This window comes from Prosopis cineraria, unplaced genomic scaffold, assembly GCF_029017545.1.
Source record: "Prosopis cineraria cultivar Desert tree isolate PC_DT_omini unplaced genomic scaffold, ASM2901754v1 PC6, whole genome shotgun sequence".
Classification (NCBI taxonomy): domain Eukaryota; kingdom Viridiplantae; phylum Streptophyta; class Magnoliopsida; order Fabales; family Fabaceae; genus Prosopis; species Prosopis cineraria.
Genome location: NW_026555337.1, coordinates 38,369,601 through 38,385,460, shown reverse-complemented (window position 1 = coordinate 38,385,460; position 15,860 = coordinate 38,369,601). Strand labels below are relative to the sequence as shown.

Genomic DNA, 15,860 nt, shown 5'->3' with positions numbered 1-15,860 from the left:
AAACAGATTCTCTTGTCTCGTAAACAGCTACCTCAACATGCCAAATTTATCCAAGAACTTGGTCTAAGTTTTGATGAAGAAAAAACCCAGAAGGCCGGCAGAGACATTAAGGGAATGCATAATTCCAGTGGTGAGATTCAATTTCATTACTATGACACTAAACAACACGCTCAGCAAAAGGCTCACCACAAGAGCTCTTACCGTCAACTGATTCCTCCATGGCAGCATCTCTACCAAACCATCTTCCCTTCTCCTCTCTTCTCTACATACTTGAACACTCGCGAACTTGACGTCTCCCTTTGTGGCTCTGCCAAACCACCTTCCCTCCTCATCCTCTCTTCTCTGATATGCGTACCCACCCTGGCAAACTTGGCCTCCCCCTCTACAACTCTGCCGAACCACATCTCCCTTCTCCTCCTCTCTTCGATGCTCTGCCCGCTCGAGTCCTAGCGATTGAAGGAGAAGAGCGCAAGGCCGTTTTCTCAGAAAATTGATTTTCATACGTGGCATATATTTTTCATCTGATCCCACTTGTAAAAAAATGCCCACAAGATTGCTGCCGCATCATGATTATTTAACGAAAATTTTGACACTATTAGCACTAATTAATGATTTTAAATTAAAAGGATTAACTGGTGTAACGGAAAAAATTTAAAGAACTTAATAAAAAGAAAAAAAAACTATAAAGACCTGGTTAAAAACTCAATAAAACTATAAGGATGGGGGGATTAATTTTTCCTTAATATTATATGTACTATAATATTATATATGGGTATTTTAATATTATACTTTCTCTAAATATTTAATGTTCAAGTATAACAAGTTTTAATCTTAAAAAAAATAAAACAGTTACTGACTAAAGTTGGCGGTTCTTGTTATTTAAACAAATGATTAGAAGTTCGAACTATAACTCTTGTGCATGTAACAATATAGTTGAGGAATGTCTACTATTTGCTTATAGTATCTCAGAAAAATAATTCCTACCATCCGCAAAACCTACTTCTTATGCTTATTAAAAGAGGAGAGAATTAAATCTAATATATATATACATATATATATTATATAGAGGTTGCTTGAGCACTTGAATGCAAGTTGAACTAAGAAAATGATAATAAAAAAACTCTAAAAAAGAGAGAAACGGCAATATGCTATGGAGAAGAAGGTTTTGCAGAGAAAAACGTCAAAACCGCTCTGAGATCTCGTCATCAAGGTTTGAGCATTAGGCTTTATAAATGAAAGAAGGATGATATGATCAAATTGTTTTGTAAGTGAAAATTAAAAATTAATATCAAATTAAACACACAGAATATGTGGAATAAGTACTGTCATCATCTTCTTCTTCTTCTGCTTGTCATCTCCATTAATATTGCACTGTTAGACACAGTAGGTTGTGTTGATCCCTCCAGTTTTCCCCCAGATTTCACTTTCGGCACTTCCTCGTCTTCGTACCAGGTTGGTTTACATATTCCTTCAATATACATTCATCTACACACTCACAATAATTTCTTGTTCGTGTGTGTGTGTGGTTGTGTGGCTGAGATTTAATTTCTTAATCAATGGCGTGACTGGTGTTGATAACTTGACATATGTTATGATATGAAGTATGAAGGTGCAGCATATGAAGGAGGGAAAGGCCTAAGTGTTTGGGACACTTTCACCCATAAATTCCCAGGTACTTTTAATTCTCATTTTCATCTTTCTTATGTCAATTTTAATGTTGACTATTAGCCGTTAATCTTAACAGAAAGGGTTATAATCGTTTAAACATAACCTTAGAAAAGCTATTTTCAATTGGATCAAACAATGCTTAATCTAACTCAATCACATAATCATGTTAAAAACCAATCTTAATTTGGTAAAGTATCTTTTAATTTTAAAAAAATAATATGCTCTCAATATATCTTGTGCTATAAATTGATTTTATGATTATTATGAAATTTTTTATGCTGTTAATGTTTTAAAATCTGGGCCTTGCATACAGTAGGATCTGAATTTGGGGTAATACATGTGTGTGTAAATGAGCAAATTTATTATTAAATTGTATGTTCAAAAGTGTTTGAAATTCTAAATTCATTTTTTTGTACAATATGCCCCTCCAACTTTTGAAAAAGATGTAAGATGATCCAATCATTAACAAAAGTTAATTTTGATCATTAATTAATTAGAAAATGAAAAAAAGAACTTTAAAAATTACAAAAAAGAAACAAAAAAAATATTAGTCCTTTTTTTAAATTTTTTTTAATCCTTATCTATAATTTTTGGATTCTTTACTATAATTTTTAGGTTTTATTTTTAATTTTTGAGATTCTTTTTTATTATTTTTTAATCAACTAACAATTAAAATTGACTATTATTAATGGTTCAAATTAGATTATACTGTTTTCAAAAGTTGAAGAGAAATATTATATAAAAGATAAGTTTAGGATCTCATATGCTTGTACGCCTATAATTTAGAGGTGAATTTGTTCGTTTTCCCCACACAAACACACATATTAAACATGAAAACCACATCGTTTTAAAGTTGACTACCATGCATTTCGTCCTCTGAATCTGAATGCCGGATAACTTAGCACACACGTCAGTAAGCAAGACTGTGCAGATTCACATAAAGTTTGTAACACGAGTTTCTTCACGCTACACATTTAGAAAGAGCTGGCTTTATACAATTATGCCTAAATCTTTCAGAAAAGATAGCTGATCGCAGTAATGGGGATATTGCTACTGATCAATACCATCGGTACAAGGTACTCCCCTTCTCTTTATTTGTTTTATGATTCTCACTAGCTTATGAACTTCATTTTCCATCAAGATTTCTAACACTGTTCACCCATCCAAAACTTTCTTAGGAAGATGTAGCCATAATGAAGGATATTGGGTTTAATGCCTACAGATTTTCCATCTCTTGGCCCAGAATCCTACCCTGTGAGAAATACTTTCTCATCCTCCGATTATTTTCTTCAATGATTCGATTAAATTCATACTTCAAATTTATGTTTTAGATGGAAATCTGAAGGGAGGAGTGAACTCAGAAGGCATCAACTATTACAACAATCTCATCGATGAACTCCTATCCTATGGTTAGCTCAGGAACAGCTTTCATTCATGATATTGGGATTTGGGAATCAAACAAATTAAGTTACATTTGATTTTTTGTGCCTTGCATTTACAGGATTGCAGCCCTTTGTGACTTTGTTTCACTGGGACCTTCCCCAAGCTCTTGAAGATGAATATGGTGGTTTCCTGAGCCCCAAAATTGTGTGAGTATCAAGCAAACTAACCAAAACAACAATTAATCACATTGGTGCTATCATATTCCCTCAAGAGTGGATGGACCATTCCTTCATATTGCCTTCCAAGTGTTTGAAAATATTCCCCTTTGGATTTTTCAAACAGGAAGGATTTTGCAGATTATGCAGAACTGTGCTTTAGAGAATTTGGTGACAGGGTAAAGCATTGGATCACTTTAAATGAGCCAATGCAATATAGCTACATGGGTTATGCCATCGGCGCATTTCCCCCTGGAAGGTGCTCTAAGTTCCTGGGCCTAAACTGCAGTGCCGGTGACTCTAGCACTGAGCCCTACCTTGTTTCACACTACCAGACCCTTGCTCATGCTGAAGCAGTCAAAATCTATAGAGAGAAGTACCAGGTTTCTGAAAAATTATTTTTCAACATTATTTGAACTCAGAAGCACTTAAATTGTATTTGTTTCAAATTTGACTGTTCATGATCTTTGCATACAATGGATTTCTCAAAAGGGTCAAATTGGGGTAGCTCTAAATTCCCTCTGGTTTATTCCAACATCCCAATCAAATGCTGACAAAGATGCAGCATCTCGGGCCTTAGCTTTCATGTATGACTGGTAAGTGTATCTCATATGTGAAAATGCTTCATCAGTTTAAACTTCTGTGCTAGCACAATTTCTGGCAGTAAAGCTTCTTAACAGTTCTTCATACCTAATAGTTTTTTCTTATGTCTTAAAGTCGTGCTGAGATATTGACAATGCCTTATATTAGCAAGGTCCTCACTTTGATCCTTTCATGCTTCGCAAGGTTCATGGAACCGCTGAACTCTGGAAATTACCCAGCAGTAATGGTTAGCAATGTGGGCGAACGTTTGCCAAAATTTTCAAATGGGCAATCCTTGCTAGTTAAAGGGTCCTTTGATTTTATAGGGTTGAATTATTACACAACATATTATGTATCCAGTGCTCCTTGCCAAAGAGAAAATCAAACTTCGTTGACAGATGCCTGCATAAATGCTACCCGTAAGCTACACAAATACAAGATCTTATGCATACTTTCATTCTTCACTTTTCCCAAGTTTGTCTTGTACATTTGCTGACCTTTTGTTTTTTAGTCTGGTCCAAATCTCTAGTCAGTTGCTTTTTTATATTTTTCTTTGGTCTTAATATGTGTATTTGCTTACTTTTCATTTCTTCTGTTCCATCAGCTGAGAGAAATGGACTTCTCATTGGTCCAAAGGTACTTCCTTCTCTCTGATTTTAGATGCTCAAGTGATTGACAGGGGGAACCTATTGACTTAGCTGTGAAAAAGAAGAAAAAACTACATAAAAGACGTTTTTTGTTTTAAGTTTTTGTGTGTATTTATTTAAGACAAAATCAGTTTTAAAAATCCCAGAAAAAAATTTTTTTTCATCGTAAGAGGGAAATAAGAATTATAATTTCTCCTTAAAACGAAAAGCTATTCTGCGATAAAAAGTTGAAAACACTTCTAAAGAAATACTCATTAATAATCATTATTAGGATCAAGTACAGACAGACAATGAGAAGTCTCACATTGATCCTAACGAATCTCCTTAGTGTCTAAATGCATGTTTGGTTTCCCAGTGGGGACCACATGCGCCCTCAATTTCCCTCCGACCTTTACAATCATCACTTGAGCTGCATGTTAGTTTTCTTAGCCCAAACCTTAGGTTTTGAACCGCCTAGTATTTGGGTTGGTATTCACTTGCTAACCTTAAAGGATTAATTCCGTCAAATTACTGATGCAAAGGAAAATTTTGCTACGTAACATTGCAGGCTGGTTCCCAATGGCTCTACATCTATCCACCAGGAATTCAATATCTATTACAATACATTAAGGAGAAATTTAACAATCCAGTCATTTACATAACAGAAAATGGTAACCAATTCAACTTCATGGAATCTTAAAAATGTCATAATCATATTGCTTGCTCTCTTCTTCATAATCCATATTTCTTCAAACATTTGCAGGAGTTGATGAAATTAATGATGGTAGAAAGTCACTTGATGATAAGATTAGAATAGATTATGTCAGTCATCACCTTCTCTATATCCAAAGGGCCATGAGGTAAGTTCTTTTGCAGAGATGTGCATTTTAGTTGTGAAGGTTCCAAATCTAAGGATTCAACATACACAAGTTCTGGAGATTTATTTGGATTTTGTAGGAATGGGGTGAAGGTTAAGGGCTACTTTATGTGGTCCTTGCTTGACAATTTTGAGTGGATTGATGGATACACTGTTCGATTTGGACTAATTTTTGTGGATTTCAAGAATGGATTGAAAAGATATCATAAACGATCAGCTTGGTGGTTCAAAACTTTTCTCCATCAATGGAATGATCCTCATCACTACTGAAGGAAATTGCTGCAAAAGAGAAATAACTTGAGGGCTCAATTGCTTGATCACAGTCTTTTTCATAAATTTGTCACTGAAAATAAAACTAGTGTTGAGTTAACTTTTGTTTGTCAAACATGAATGTTAAATTAAGCTTGCTTTGGGTTTCCATGGGTCAAAGGACCCAAAAAAAAATTGAATTTTATATGATTATGAGTTTATCAGTCTAATGGATGCTTCAGAGATTATGTTATTTCTTTCTTTCTTTTTCTTACAATGTTACAAAATTGGGACACTGAGACTAATTAACAAGTCAAGTTAAATATTTTTCAAGCTAGTTAGTGTTATTTTCTAGGTAAGTATTAAGAAATTTTCACCCAATTCCAATGTCCTCATTAGAAGCGACATGAAAATTAAAAAGAAAAATAGTATGCTTGGACTAAATCACAGGTTTAGAACCTAAAATTTTTTTCAAGTCTGTCAGTTATTTCCTAACCAAACATTAGGGGTATCTTAGTCGGAGACAAATTTTTTTTAAGAGAAAATTAATTTTAGTCTTTAAAATTTTAACTTAATTAAAATTCAGTTCCTCAATTATGACTTAATGCAATTAAGTACTCTAACTTTTAACTTACATATATTCATTTATAATATTATCCTTATCATCCATAACTCATTATGAGTTAGCTAAGTCATCCTACATGGCAAAAAAATGTCTATATAACACTCTTGAAAAATTGCTAAATGGGGGGAGAGAGAGAAGGATAATATTATAAACTTTTTTAACAGGTGTTATGTTGACATTTTTTTGCTGTGTAGGATGACTCTGCTAGCTCATAATGAGTTATGGATGATAAGGATAATATTATAAATAATGAAAAATTTAGAAATTGTGCTATATGTGAGTTAAAAGTTAAAAGATTAAGTTATATCGTGTCATAATTAAAAGATCAAGTTTTAACTGTATCAAAACTTCAAGGATCAACAGATTAATTTTTCTTTTTTTTTTAATTGCAAAGAAAGACCATAATCTTTACATTGAATTTCACTATTACACGATCCTAAATTGCAATTACAAACTTTAGCAGGTCTTTACTTACAAGTTTCCCTTGATGATATAGGTCATGGGCTTTTGGCCCAAAAAACAAAAAGGAATATCATGGGCTAATCATCATGTCATATTAAACAACCACAACAGTTTATCCATTTGGTGGTTTTTTTTGGGCCTTCAATCCTTTTGACACTTGCAAAAAAAAAGAATTTCAACTTATTACGTGACATTTGTCTGCAGAGGTTTGCTTCCGTTTATGACAATGGTATCAGTTTTCTTTTCAGACATTAAGAAATGAGAATATCCAAATCCAAATAATTTAAAGCAAATCTAAATAAGAATATCACATACCTCTCTCCACCTTTTTTCAATTTATTGTAATAAAAAATAAGAATAATTGTAATTAAGAAATTGAAAAAAATCCAAATCATTCAAAGAAAATCTAAATAAATCACACCGGTCTCCCTTTAAAACAAACACTCAAACTTAGAAAAAAAAGACATGTGGTTGATAAGTAGGTTCCTAGTTCCCAAGTTTTTCTCAAACCCTTGAACACACAAACAATAATTACATTACTATAAATAAAATTTCCATTTGCATCCGACAAATCGATTAATTTTTTTTTCCTTTGACGAAACAAAATTGTTAAGAGATATGAAATCTGGGATCATTCTTCTTCTTCTTCTGTTGTTTTTCTTCTTTATTGCGGTTGTTGAATCCAAGACTTCTGTTAAACGTAGCGATTTTCCAGAGGATTTCTTATTCGGAGCTGCTACTTCTGCTTACCAGGTTTCGTTCATTATTAATTCCTAATAATTGTTTGCATCTACGGATTAATTAAATGAAATGAAGATTAATATTAATTAATTTATTGTGCGAATTAAGGTTGAAGGTGCTACAAAGGAAGGAGGCAGAACCCCTAGCATATGGGACACCTTCGTTCAACAGCCAAGTAATTAATTAAAAACCTTTTTCTGTGTTTCTCATTGGCTTTCTTTTATGATGAGAAAGTTTAGGCAAGTTAATTTAGGCTACAGGGTTAAGGATATCTCCAGGTTCAAGAAATATTTATAAAAATACTAACAAATCAATCATTCATTAATGAAATTCTTATATCAATAGCAGATATTGGTGGAGACAGCATCTTGAATCAAAAGGGGCAATTTTGAAAAAATAATAATAATAATTAAAAATTGATAAAAAAATTACCTACTTTATAAATTCTTTACTGTAATATTTCTATGTTTTGAATTATTGAACAATTAACTTATTGATATTTAACATTCAAATGAGTTTAAAGTTTTAAATGTCAAGATAAGAGATTAAAAAAAAGCTCATAACCCTAACGCATATTTTTCTCAAAGTAAGGGGGCATACTCCACTCACTTACATGTTGCTCCACCACTGGCAACGGGATTAGTTATTAATTAAATTATTATTAACTAGGCCAATTCATTAATGAATATCCCTCTGGACTTTAGTATAGCTGTATTGGCATTTACATTTTTTAAAAGTTCTACTTAATTTAAAATATAAGGTATTAAATAATTTTTATAATTATTTTTTTAACTATACTTCTATTTCATTTATTACTCTTTTTGAAAAATTAATGCATTAAAATTTTAATTTTAATTTTTAAAACATTTATATAAGATGTTTATTAAGGGTATAATTGAAAAGCTGTATAATTTTTTAAGAGATTAATGTTTTAATTAATTTCCTTTAGAACTGTAAAATAATTATCAATGTCTTATTATGGTCAAATGGAGTGTTTCATTGTCATATAATTTGTTTTAGAATATTTTAGGACATGGTTTTTTTTCATTTCCTCAAAAAATCATCGAAGCACAGAAGAGAGAGATTTATTTTTCCAGGTTGATTGTTATTTCGTTTTTGTAAACTATTACCCAACACATAAAACAAACCAGGATATAAAATCATGAAATATATATATATATATATATATATATGAGATAATTGAGATCATTTCCTTTGAGTTTTAGTTTGAATAAATATGTACTGCCTGCAAATTCAGTTAAAACTTCCATATAAACGAATTAGTAAGTTCTTAGCATATATAATGATTTAATTAATTTTGAGATTAAGACATGTTGACTTGCATCAGATAAGATAAAGAACGCTAGTACTGGAGATATTGCTGATGATTCATACCACCACTACAAGGTACTTAATTAATTGTCTTGCATTAATTAATATGAAAACTTAATCTCATATAATTAATTATTTGTCAATTATGATAAGAAACTGAGGAAATTAATTAACACTTTTGCAGGAGGATGTGAAGTTATTGAAGGACATAGGATTCAACGCATACAGATTCTCCATCTCCTGGAACAGAATACTACCTGGTGGGAAATATTCTGAACTTAAGTAATCATTTTAAATTTATTAATTACTATCTAATCTCGGTTTCTGTATATTTATCAAAACATTATATTTTTTAGATAAATTAAATTAAAACTAATTACAGAAGTTGTGTTACATTCATGTCAGGGGGAAACCTAAAGGGAGGAGTAAACAAGGAAGGCATTGCATATTACAATGACCTTATCAATGAAATTAAATCAAATGGTCTCTCTCTCTCTCTCTCTCTCTCACACAATAAAGAGAAAATTTTAACACAAGCTAAGTATGATTAATGATGAGGTGTCATTAGTTTAATTTTGGTATTGCTATAAACACAGGTTTGGAGCCCCTTGCAACTCTATTCCATTGGGATGTTCCTCAATCCCTTGAAGATGAATATGGTGGATTTCTAAGCCCTAAGATCGTGTAAGAACTAATTATTTATTGAATTTCACTTTCATCACGAACACATGCAATGTAAAAACATCCTAAGATAAAATCGATAATAGTTGAGTTAAGTGAAAGAGACTTAAAACCCTTCAAATAATTAAAGTTTTGAGTTCAAGTCTCATGAATGTAAGAGAAAAATCTTGTTAATTAAAAGAATCATTCCTCATTTAATGCCTGATGCGACTCGAATCTAGTTCAGTAGTATAGAATATTGAAAAGAACATGAAAAGTACATGAACAACTTGACCTATGCCTAGATCAATTAAATTATATGTGAAATATGTTGGGGCATATAAGAATGATTTTAAGGACTATGCAAAAGTGCTAGGCCATTTGAAAACAACCTGAGATAAAACCGATAATTGAAGTTTCAAGTTCAAAGTCTTGTGAATAGAAGAAAAAGATCTTGCTAAGAGAAGCTCTCCTCATTTAATACTTGGTGTCATTCGAATTTAGTTTAGTAATATAGAACACTGAAAAGTGCATGAACAACTAACTTAACCTAATGCCTAGATCAGTTAAATGAAATGTGAACTATATATGTGGGATGGTGTAGGAATGATTTCAAGGAGTATGCAGAAGTGTGCTTCAAAGAATTTGGGGAGAAAGTGAAGATGTGGGCAACCATAAATGAGCCACTCACATTCAGCACACAAGGGTATGAACATGGCATATTTGCACCTGGAAGATGCTCCAGTTGGCTTCCCCCTAAATGCACTGCTGGCAATTCCAGCACTGAGCCCTACATTGTCTCCCACCATCTCCTCCTTGCTCATGCCGCAGCGGCCTCCCTCTACAAACAAAAGTACCAGGTTACACCAATTCTAACAAAATAGTTATATATTTCATTCATGAGTCACGCACCATATGATATGTGAATCGAACATAATATATATTTTCAATTCGTTGATACTTTTATTTTTTAAAAAAGGACTTTCAATTTGATATAATCCATAGCATATATATATAAAAGCAAGTCTTCTAACTCTGTGCATTGCACAAAATCTAAAAAATGTGGTATATCATTCATATTACATTGCAATTTAATTTGTAGGGTTCACAAAAGGGAAAGATTGGAATAGTGCTGAACAGTGGATGGCAAGTTCCAATATCAGATTCTAAGGCAGACAAAGATGCAGCATCAAGGGCCCTTGCTTTCACATATGACTGGTAGGTTTGATTCTTCATTAATATTTCGTTAATGTTGTTTTAATTAGCCCCTTAATCATATAATTAATTAATTAATTATTCATTAAAAAAAACAATGAATGATGAAGGTATTTGGAGCCTCTGAAGTCAGGATCATACCCAGAAGAAATGGTGAAGAGAGTTGGGGAGAGATTGCCAAAATTTTCAGGGGAAGAATCAAAAATGGTGAAAGGGTCATACGATTACGTTGGATTGAACTATTACAGTTCTAGTTATGCTGCTGACACTCCTTGCTCCAATGTTAATCACACTGCTTTCTCTGATGCCTGTGCTTCTGTCACAAGTAAGCCAATTAATTAATTAAGCCTCCATATTTATTAGTTATTAGTTAAATATATATATATATATATATATATATGTTCACCAATAAATTTCTTTACTTAACATCTTTTTTTTTTTTTGGATCATCAGGTGAGAAAAATGGAGTCCCCATCGGTCCAGTGGTAAATACACCTAATTGTTAAAAAAAAAAATATTCAGATTATTTAGGACATGTTTGATTGTGTTCTCATTTTTGTTTTCTTTCTAAATATTGTTTTGTAATATATTTTTTAAAATCATTTTTCAGAACAAATTAAAAGAAAAACTTCTTTTGCAATACTAATTAATAAAAACAATTTTGAGGGATGAGATGGCTTCGTCTTACCCTATGTTGATTGTCACCAAAATTACAACTTTTATCATTAATGAGAACGCATTTTTTCTGCCTTTTTTTCTTCCAAGCAACGAGAAAAAAAAAAAGAGGATATTTATATGTTTTCTTGTATTTGAAAATAAGAAGCCGAAACCTTTTCAAAATAGATATTTTTAAAACAACTAACCAGGCATTTTTTAAAAAAATTAAAATAAAAAATTGTTTCCAAAATAGAAATTAAGCAGGCTCTTAACATACCGAGCTTCAAATTGTTAATAAATATTCTATTTAAAGGCAATGAGAAATTTATTTGAAAAGGATAAATTTTACAGGCAGCTTCAAGTTGGCTATACATATATCCTGAAGGACTTCATGAGCTTCTGGTCTATACCAAGGAAAAGCTTAACAATCCGGTGATTTATATAACAGAGAATGGTACGTAATTTAATTTTAATTTCACTGAGATATAAAAATATTACAATTTTAAAAAAGTAGCTTACTTATTCTGGTTGGGTTTAAAAAATGAATTTTTCTTTATTAATTTCATCACGAATCAAATTTGCAGGAGTTGATGAAGCTAACACCGGTAAGGTAGATCTTGATGACCACATGAGAATAAATTATATCAAGAGTCATCTTGCTCAAGTTCACAGAGCCATAAAGTAAGTTTATTTCTTGCATTATAATTAATTATGAAACTAATTAATAAAGTTATATTATACAAAACTTCCCGAATTTTTATTTCATATATTAATAACTCTTTCAATCTTTAAAAGTTGGCAAAGAAACGCCTAAAACTTTCGGTTTATCATAGGTAACCAGATAACATTAATTATTGGAAAAATAGCATTGGGTCCCACACATGTAACCTAAATACAAAAAATTCTAGTGTAATCACGAAATTACTCTGAAGTCCCAAAGTATTTATTGAAATTATCAATTATTGTTGGATAAATGTCAATTGAATGACTCTACTAACAATTAGATAGCAGTAATTGGCAACTTCAATAAAAAAATATGAGACTTCAAAATAATTTTGTGATATCATAAAATTTTTCTGTATCTAGATTTCTTATGTGGAATCTAAGAGTGATTTCTTATTTCACGAAACATCCCGTTAATTTTTATTTCTTATGCAAATAAACCTTCTCTAACTTTGAATTACTTGTAGGTCATTTTTCTAAATTTTGTCATGTGTTATTTTAGTGAAATAATAGATAAATTAACAATAGAATAGTTATTCACCTAAATGTAAAAAAAGTTTGGGTGTTCTTTGCAACATGTTAAAGCTGAGGAAGTTAAAATATATAATTTATCCATTTAAATGAGCACGTTGGATTACTATATTTTAAAAAATTAAGAGTGAAAAAACAGATATTCACCCTTAAAATATAGGTTTAGGAAAGTCTAGAATCCTAAATTTATTTTTTGTGCAATAGCTCTCTTTAACTTTTAAAAATAGTATAATTTAATCCTGATGTTAATAAAAACTAATTTTGATCATTAGTTGATTAAAAAATAACTTCAAAAGTTATAAAAAATGATCAATGAAATTTTTTTCATCATTTTATGTAATTTTTTTTAAAGTGATTGTCTGTATTTTTTGAGACTTTTACTGTAATTTTTTTGCTTTTTGGATAATTTTTGATGTTATTGTCTGTTATTTTTTAATTAATTAACAGTCAAAATTAACTCTTATTAATAATAGAGATTAGATTAGATTATACTATTTTTAAAAATTAAAAAAACACATTACATAAAAAATGAGTCAAACGTTTCTAAATTTATAGTTTATATAAGCAAATTTTCTCTTCTATCCAAAAATTAATTAGTTGTTTATGTGTGTATAATGTGAATATAAATGAATGAATGAATGCAGGAATGGGGTAAACGTGAAGGGATACTTTGAATGGGCATTATTGGACAACTTTGAATGGTCCGACGGATACAGTGTTCGTTTCGGAATGGTTCATGTTGACTTTGACGACGTATCTCGCAAAAGGACCCCCAAGAAGTCTGCTCACTGGTTCAAAAAATTCCTTCACAACCATCCACATGACGAACACTAATTTAATTTATAAATATATAAACACACACTATAATCTTATATTTATATTTATATATATGTATATATGATGCAAAATAATGGACAACATGTCATAAGAAAGCAATATTATGTAATATAATATAGCAAATATTGATGAGTTTTTTTTCCTTTTGGTCAAAATCTCACTCGTCTTCCACCAAATTCACACTATTATTGTAGTATCTTCAAAGTTCAAAAATTGGAACTTCTTATATATTACATCCCACTTGTAACTGATTCGCATGAACTGAAAAAAATTAATTGCGTCATTGAAATTGCCTAAAATTTGTTTTGTTTAATAATTCACGTGAACTACGATTAAAGGTGTTTAATAATTTAAAATATTAGTAATAAAATTTAATATAATTCTATTAAAATTTTAATCTTTATAATTTTATTATAGATATTATAAATATTAAAAGTTCAAAAATATTATAATTTAAATCTTTAAATCTTTAAATATTATAAATATTAAAGGTTCAAAATATTTTAAATATTTATAATTTTATTTTTTAAAATATAGGAACTAATATTTAAATAATTGAAACTATAAAAATTAAATTATAAGAGGCAAAGTTTAAGAACTAAATTACAACCGAATTAAAATTATAAAGATTAAATTACAACTAATCAAAACTTAAAAACTAGCTTACAACTGAGCCAAATTTATAAGGATTAAATGATTAATTTTTTTAAAAAATAATAATTAGTCCAAAGAGAAATAATATTATAATAACCACCATCCTTCTTAATAATAATAATAATAATAACAATAATAAATAGGCTTTCAATATCATTTCCACGCTATTTGGTGCAAGCGCACAAATTGGGAAAATCTTGTGTTACCACCTAAAATGAAAAAGGAAAAAAATAAGAAAAATAATAATAAAATCTCTTCAAATTATATAAATGATAATTTGATCATTTAAAATGTCATAATACTAATGAAGTGTTTAGAGACTTCTTTTTCAATAACTTTTTCAAAAAAAAATCTTACTTTTATTGACAAATTGTGATTTTTTATTCAATTATTGCAATTCTTCAAGAAAAAAAGTTGTAATTCTTCAAATAAAAATTATAAATGGAGTTTATTATTTTAAAAACTTTTTTTCAATAATAAAAATAACACTTGAAAAATTGTGATTTTTTATGTGATTCTTACGATTCACAAAATAAAAGTTATTATTCTTTAAACAAAAGTTGTAATTGAAATTTATTTTTCAATAATAAAAATTACACTTGATAAGTTATAATTACTTGTTCAACTCTTGCGATTTATAGAATAAAAATTATGATTAGATCTTGTTATTTTTAATAAGGGTAAAATAATCTTTCTTTTCTAAAAAAAAGTTATTGACAAATAAATCCTTAAAGACCTCATTGGTATTATAGTATTTTAAAAAATTAAATTGTTATTTATATAATTTAAAAATATTTTATTATCATTTTTTTAAAAAATATGTATTTAAACTTTTATATTTGATGTACTTTTTATGAATATATTCTTATGTGCACTGGCCAAATCTATGTTATTTTTTCAAATTAAGTTATAATAAGTGGTTTTAAATTTTTTTATGAAATAAAAAATGTTAGCATCAATAATTAATTATAGTGTAAAAATTATTGGAAAATTATGGGTATGCTAATCTGACTGGGGAAAAATAATTTGAGCATATAAATTTTTTGTGGTGTAATATATCTAAATGTTATAATATATAGCCATTTTTTGTTTTGGTAAGAATATATAGTGACGTTGATGATTATGGGTAATGTTGTTACATGGACTAGATTCATTTTTGGTAAACGGACTAGATTTTTTAGTTGGATCAGCAATCTAATTTTGCAGGCTTTGGGCTACAATCGGCCCATGAGATTCTCTCCACGTAGAAGCCCAAAAGGGAACTGACATCTGAATTAATCCTCTTTCTAGCCTGGGGGTTCCTAGCTATTTATCTTGATTATCAAATTTAAAAACTTTTTGAACCTAAAAGCGCTAAAATATATATATATATATATACACACACAGCCATATTTTACTTTCCCTATAAATTTAAGGCGCTGTCTTCAATTATAAAAATTAATGGATTCTACGAATTTCTAAGCATATGTTTTGCACAAAGTCTGAAACAAGCAACACAGGTCATAGATTTACAATAATAATAATGATATTCTGTTATACGAAGAAATAGAATTAAATATATTTTTGTTAAAATAAATATAATGATAACTGGTTTTCTCACTATATGAAGTATTAGTGTAATATAGAACATGAATACTTTATAGATTCAAGATAAGCAACAAGAAACATGCGAGAAATGAGTGAATTTCACTTCTACTTTCGTGTACGTTATTGAAATAGGGTTTATCACTATCACTTTATATATTAAAAGACGAACCCTCAATTTGATTATTGCAAAAATAAATAGTAAGTTGTTTTATTCAAATTGCAGCTGCTTAACTTAT

The 15,860-nt window shown here is 29.8% G+C and overlaps 2 protein-coding genes across 2 annotated transcripts; both read left to right on the top strand.

Annotated features, from left to right (window-relative positions):
• The first annotated feature begins 1,184 nt into the window (after nucleotides 1-1,184).
• LOC129313414 (beta-glucosidase 24-like) lies at nucleotides 1,185-5,836 on the top strand. The gene is made up of 13 exons (XM_054956482.1): nucleotides 1,185-1,452; nucleotides 1,603-1,672; nucleotides 2,686-2,744; nucleotides 2,847-2,922; nucleotides 3,000-3,077; nucleotides 3,170-3,257; nucleotides 3,394-3,649; nucleotides 3,759-3,862; nucleotides 4,053-4,267; nucleotides 4,453-4,484; nucleotides 5,043-5,145; nucleotides 5,238-5,334; nucleotides 5,432-5,836. The coding sequence occupies exons 1-13, from the start codon at nucleotides 1,309-1,311 to the stop codon at nucleotides 5,619-5,621; spliced, it is 1,512 nt and encodes a 503-aa protein (XP_054812457.1). The 5' UTR covers nucleotides 1,185-1,308; the 3' UTR covers nucleotides 5,622-5,836.
• Nucleotides 5,837-7,294: 1,458 nt separating this feature from the next.
• On the top strand, nucleotides 7,295-13,380 carry LOC129314130 (beta-glucosidase 12-like). Its single transcript, XM_054957502.1, has 13 exons — nucleotides 7,295-7,440; nucleotides 7,537-7,603; nucleotides 8,777-8,835; nucleotides 8,945-9,020; nucleotides 9,166-9,243; nucleotides 9,357-9,444; nucleotides 10,025-10,280; nucleotides 10,523-10,638; nucleotides 10,746-10,960; nucleotides 11,089-11,120; nucleotides 11,644-11,746; nucleotides 11,877-11,973; nucleotides 13,191-13,380. The coding sequence occupies exons 1-13, from the start codon at nucleotides 7,306-7,308 to the stop codon at nucleotides 13,378-13,380; spliced, it is 1,512 nt and encodes a 503-aa protein (XP_054813477.1). The 5' UTR covers nucleotides 7,295-7,305.
• Nucleotides 13,381-15,860: the final 2,480 nt, after the last annotated feature.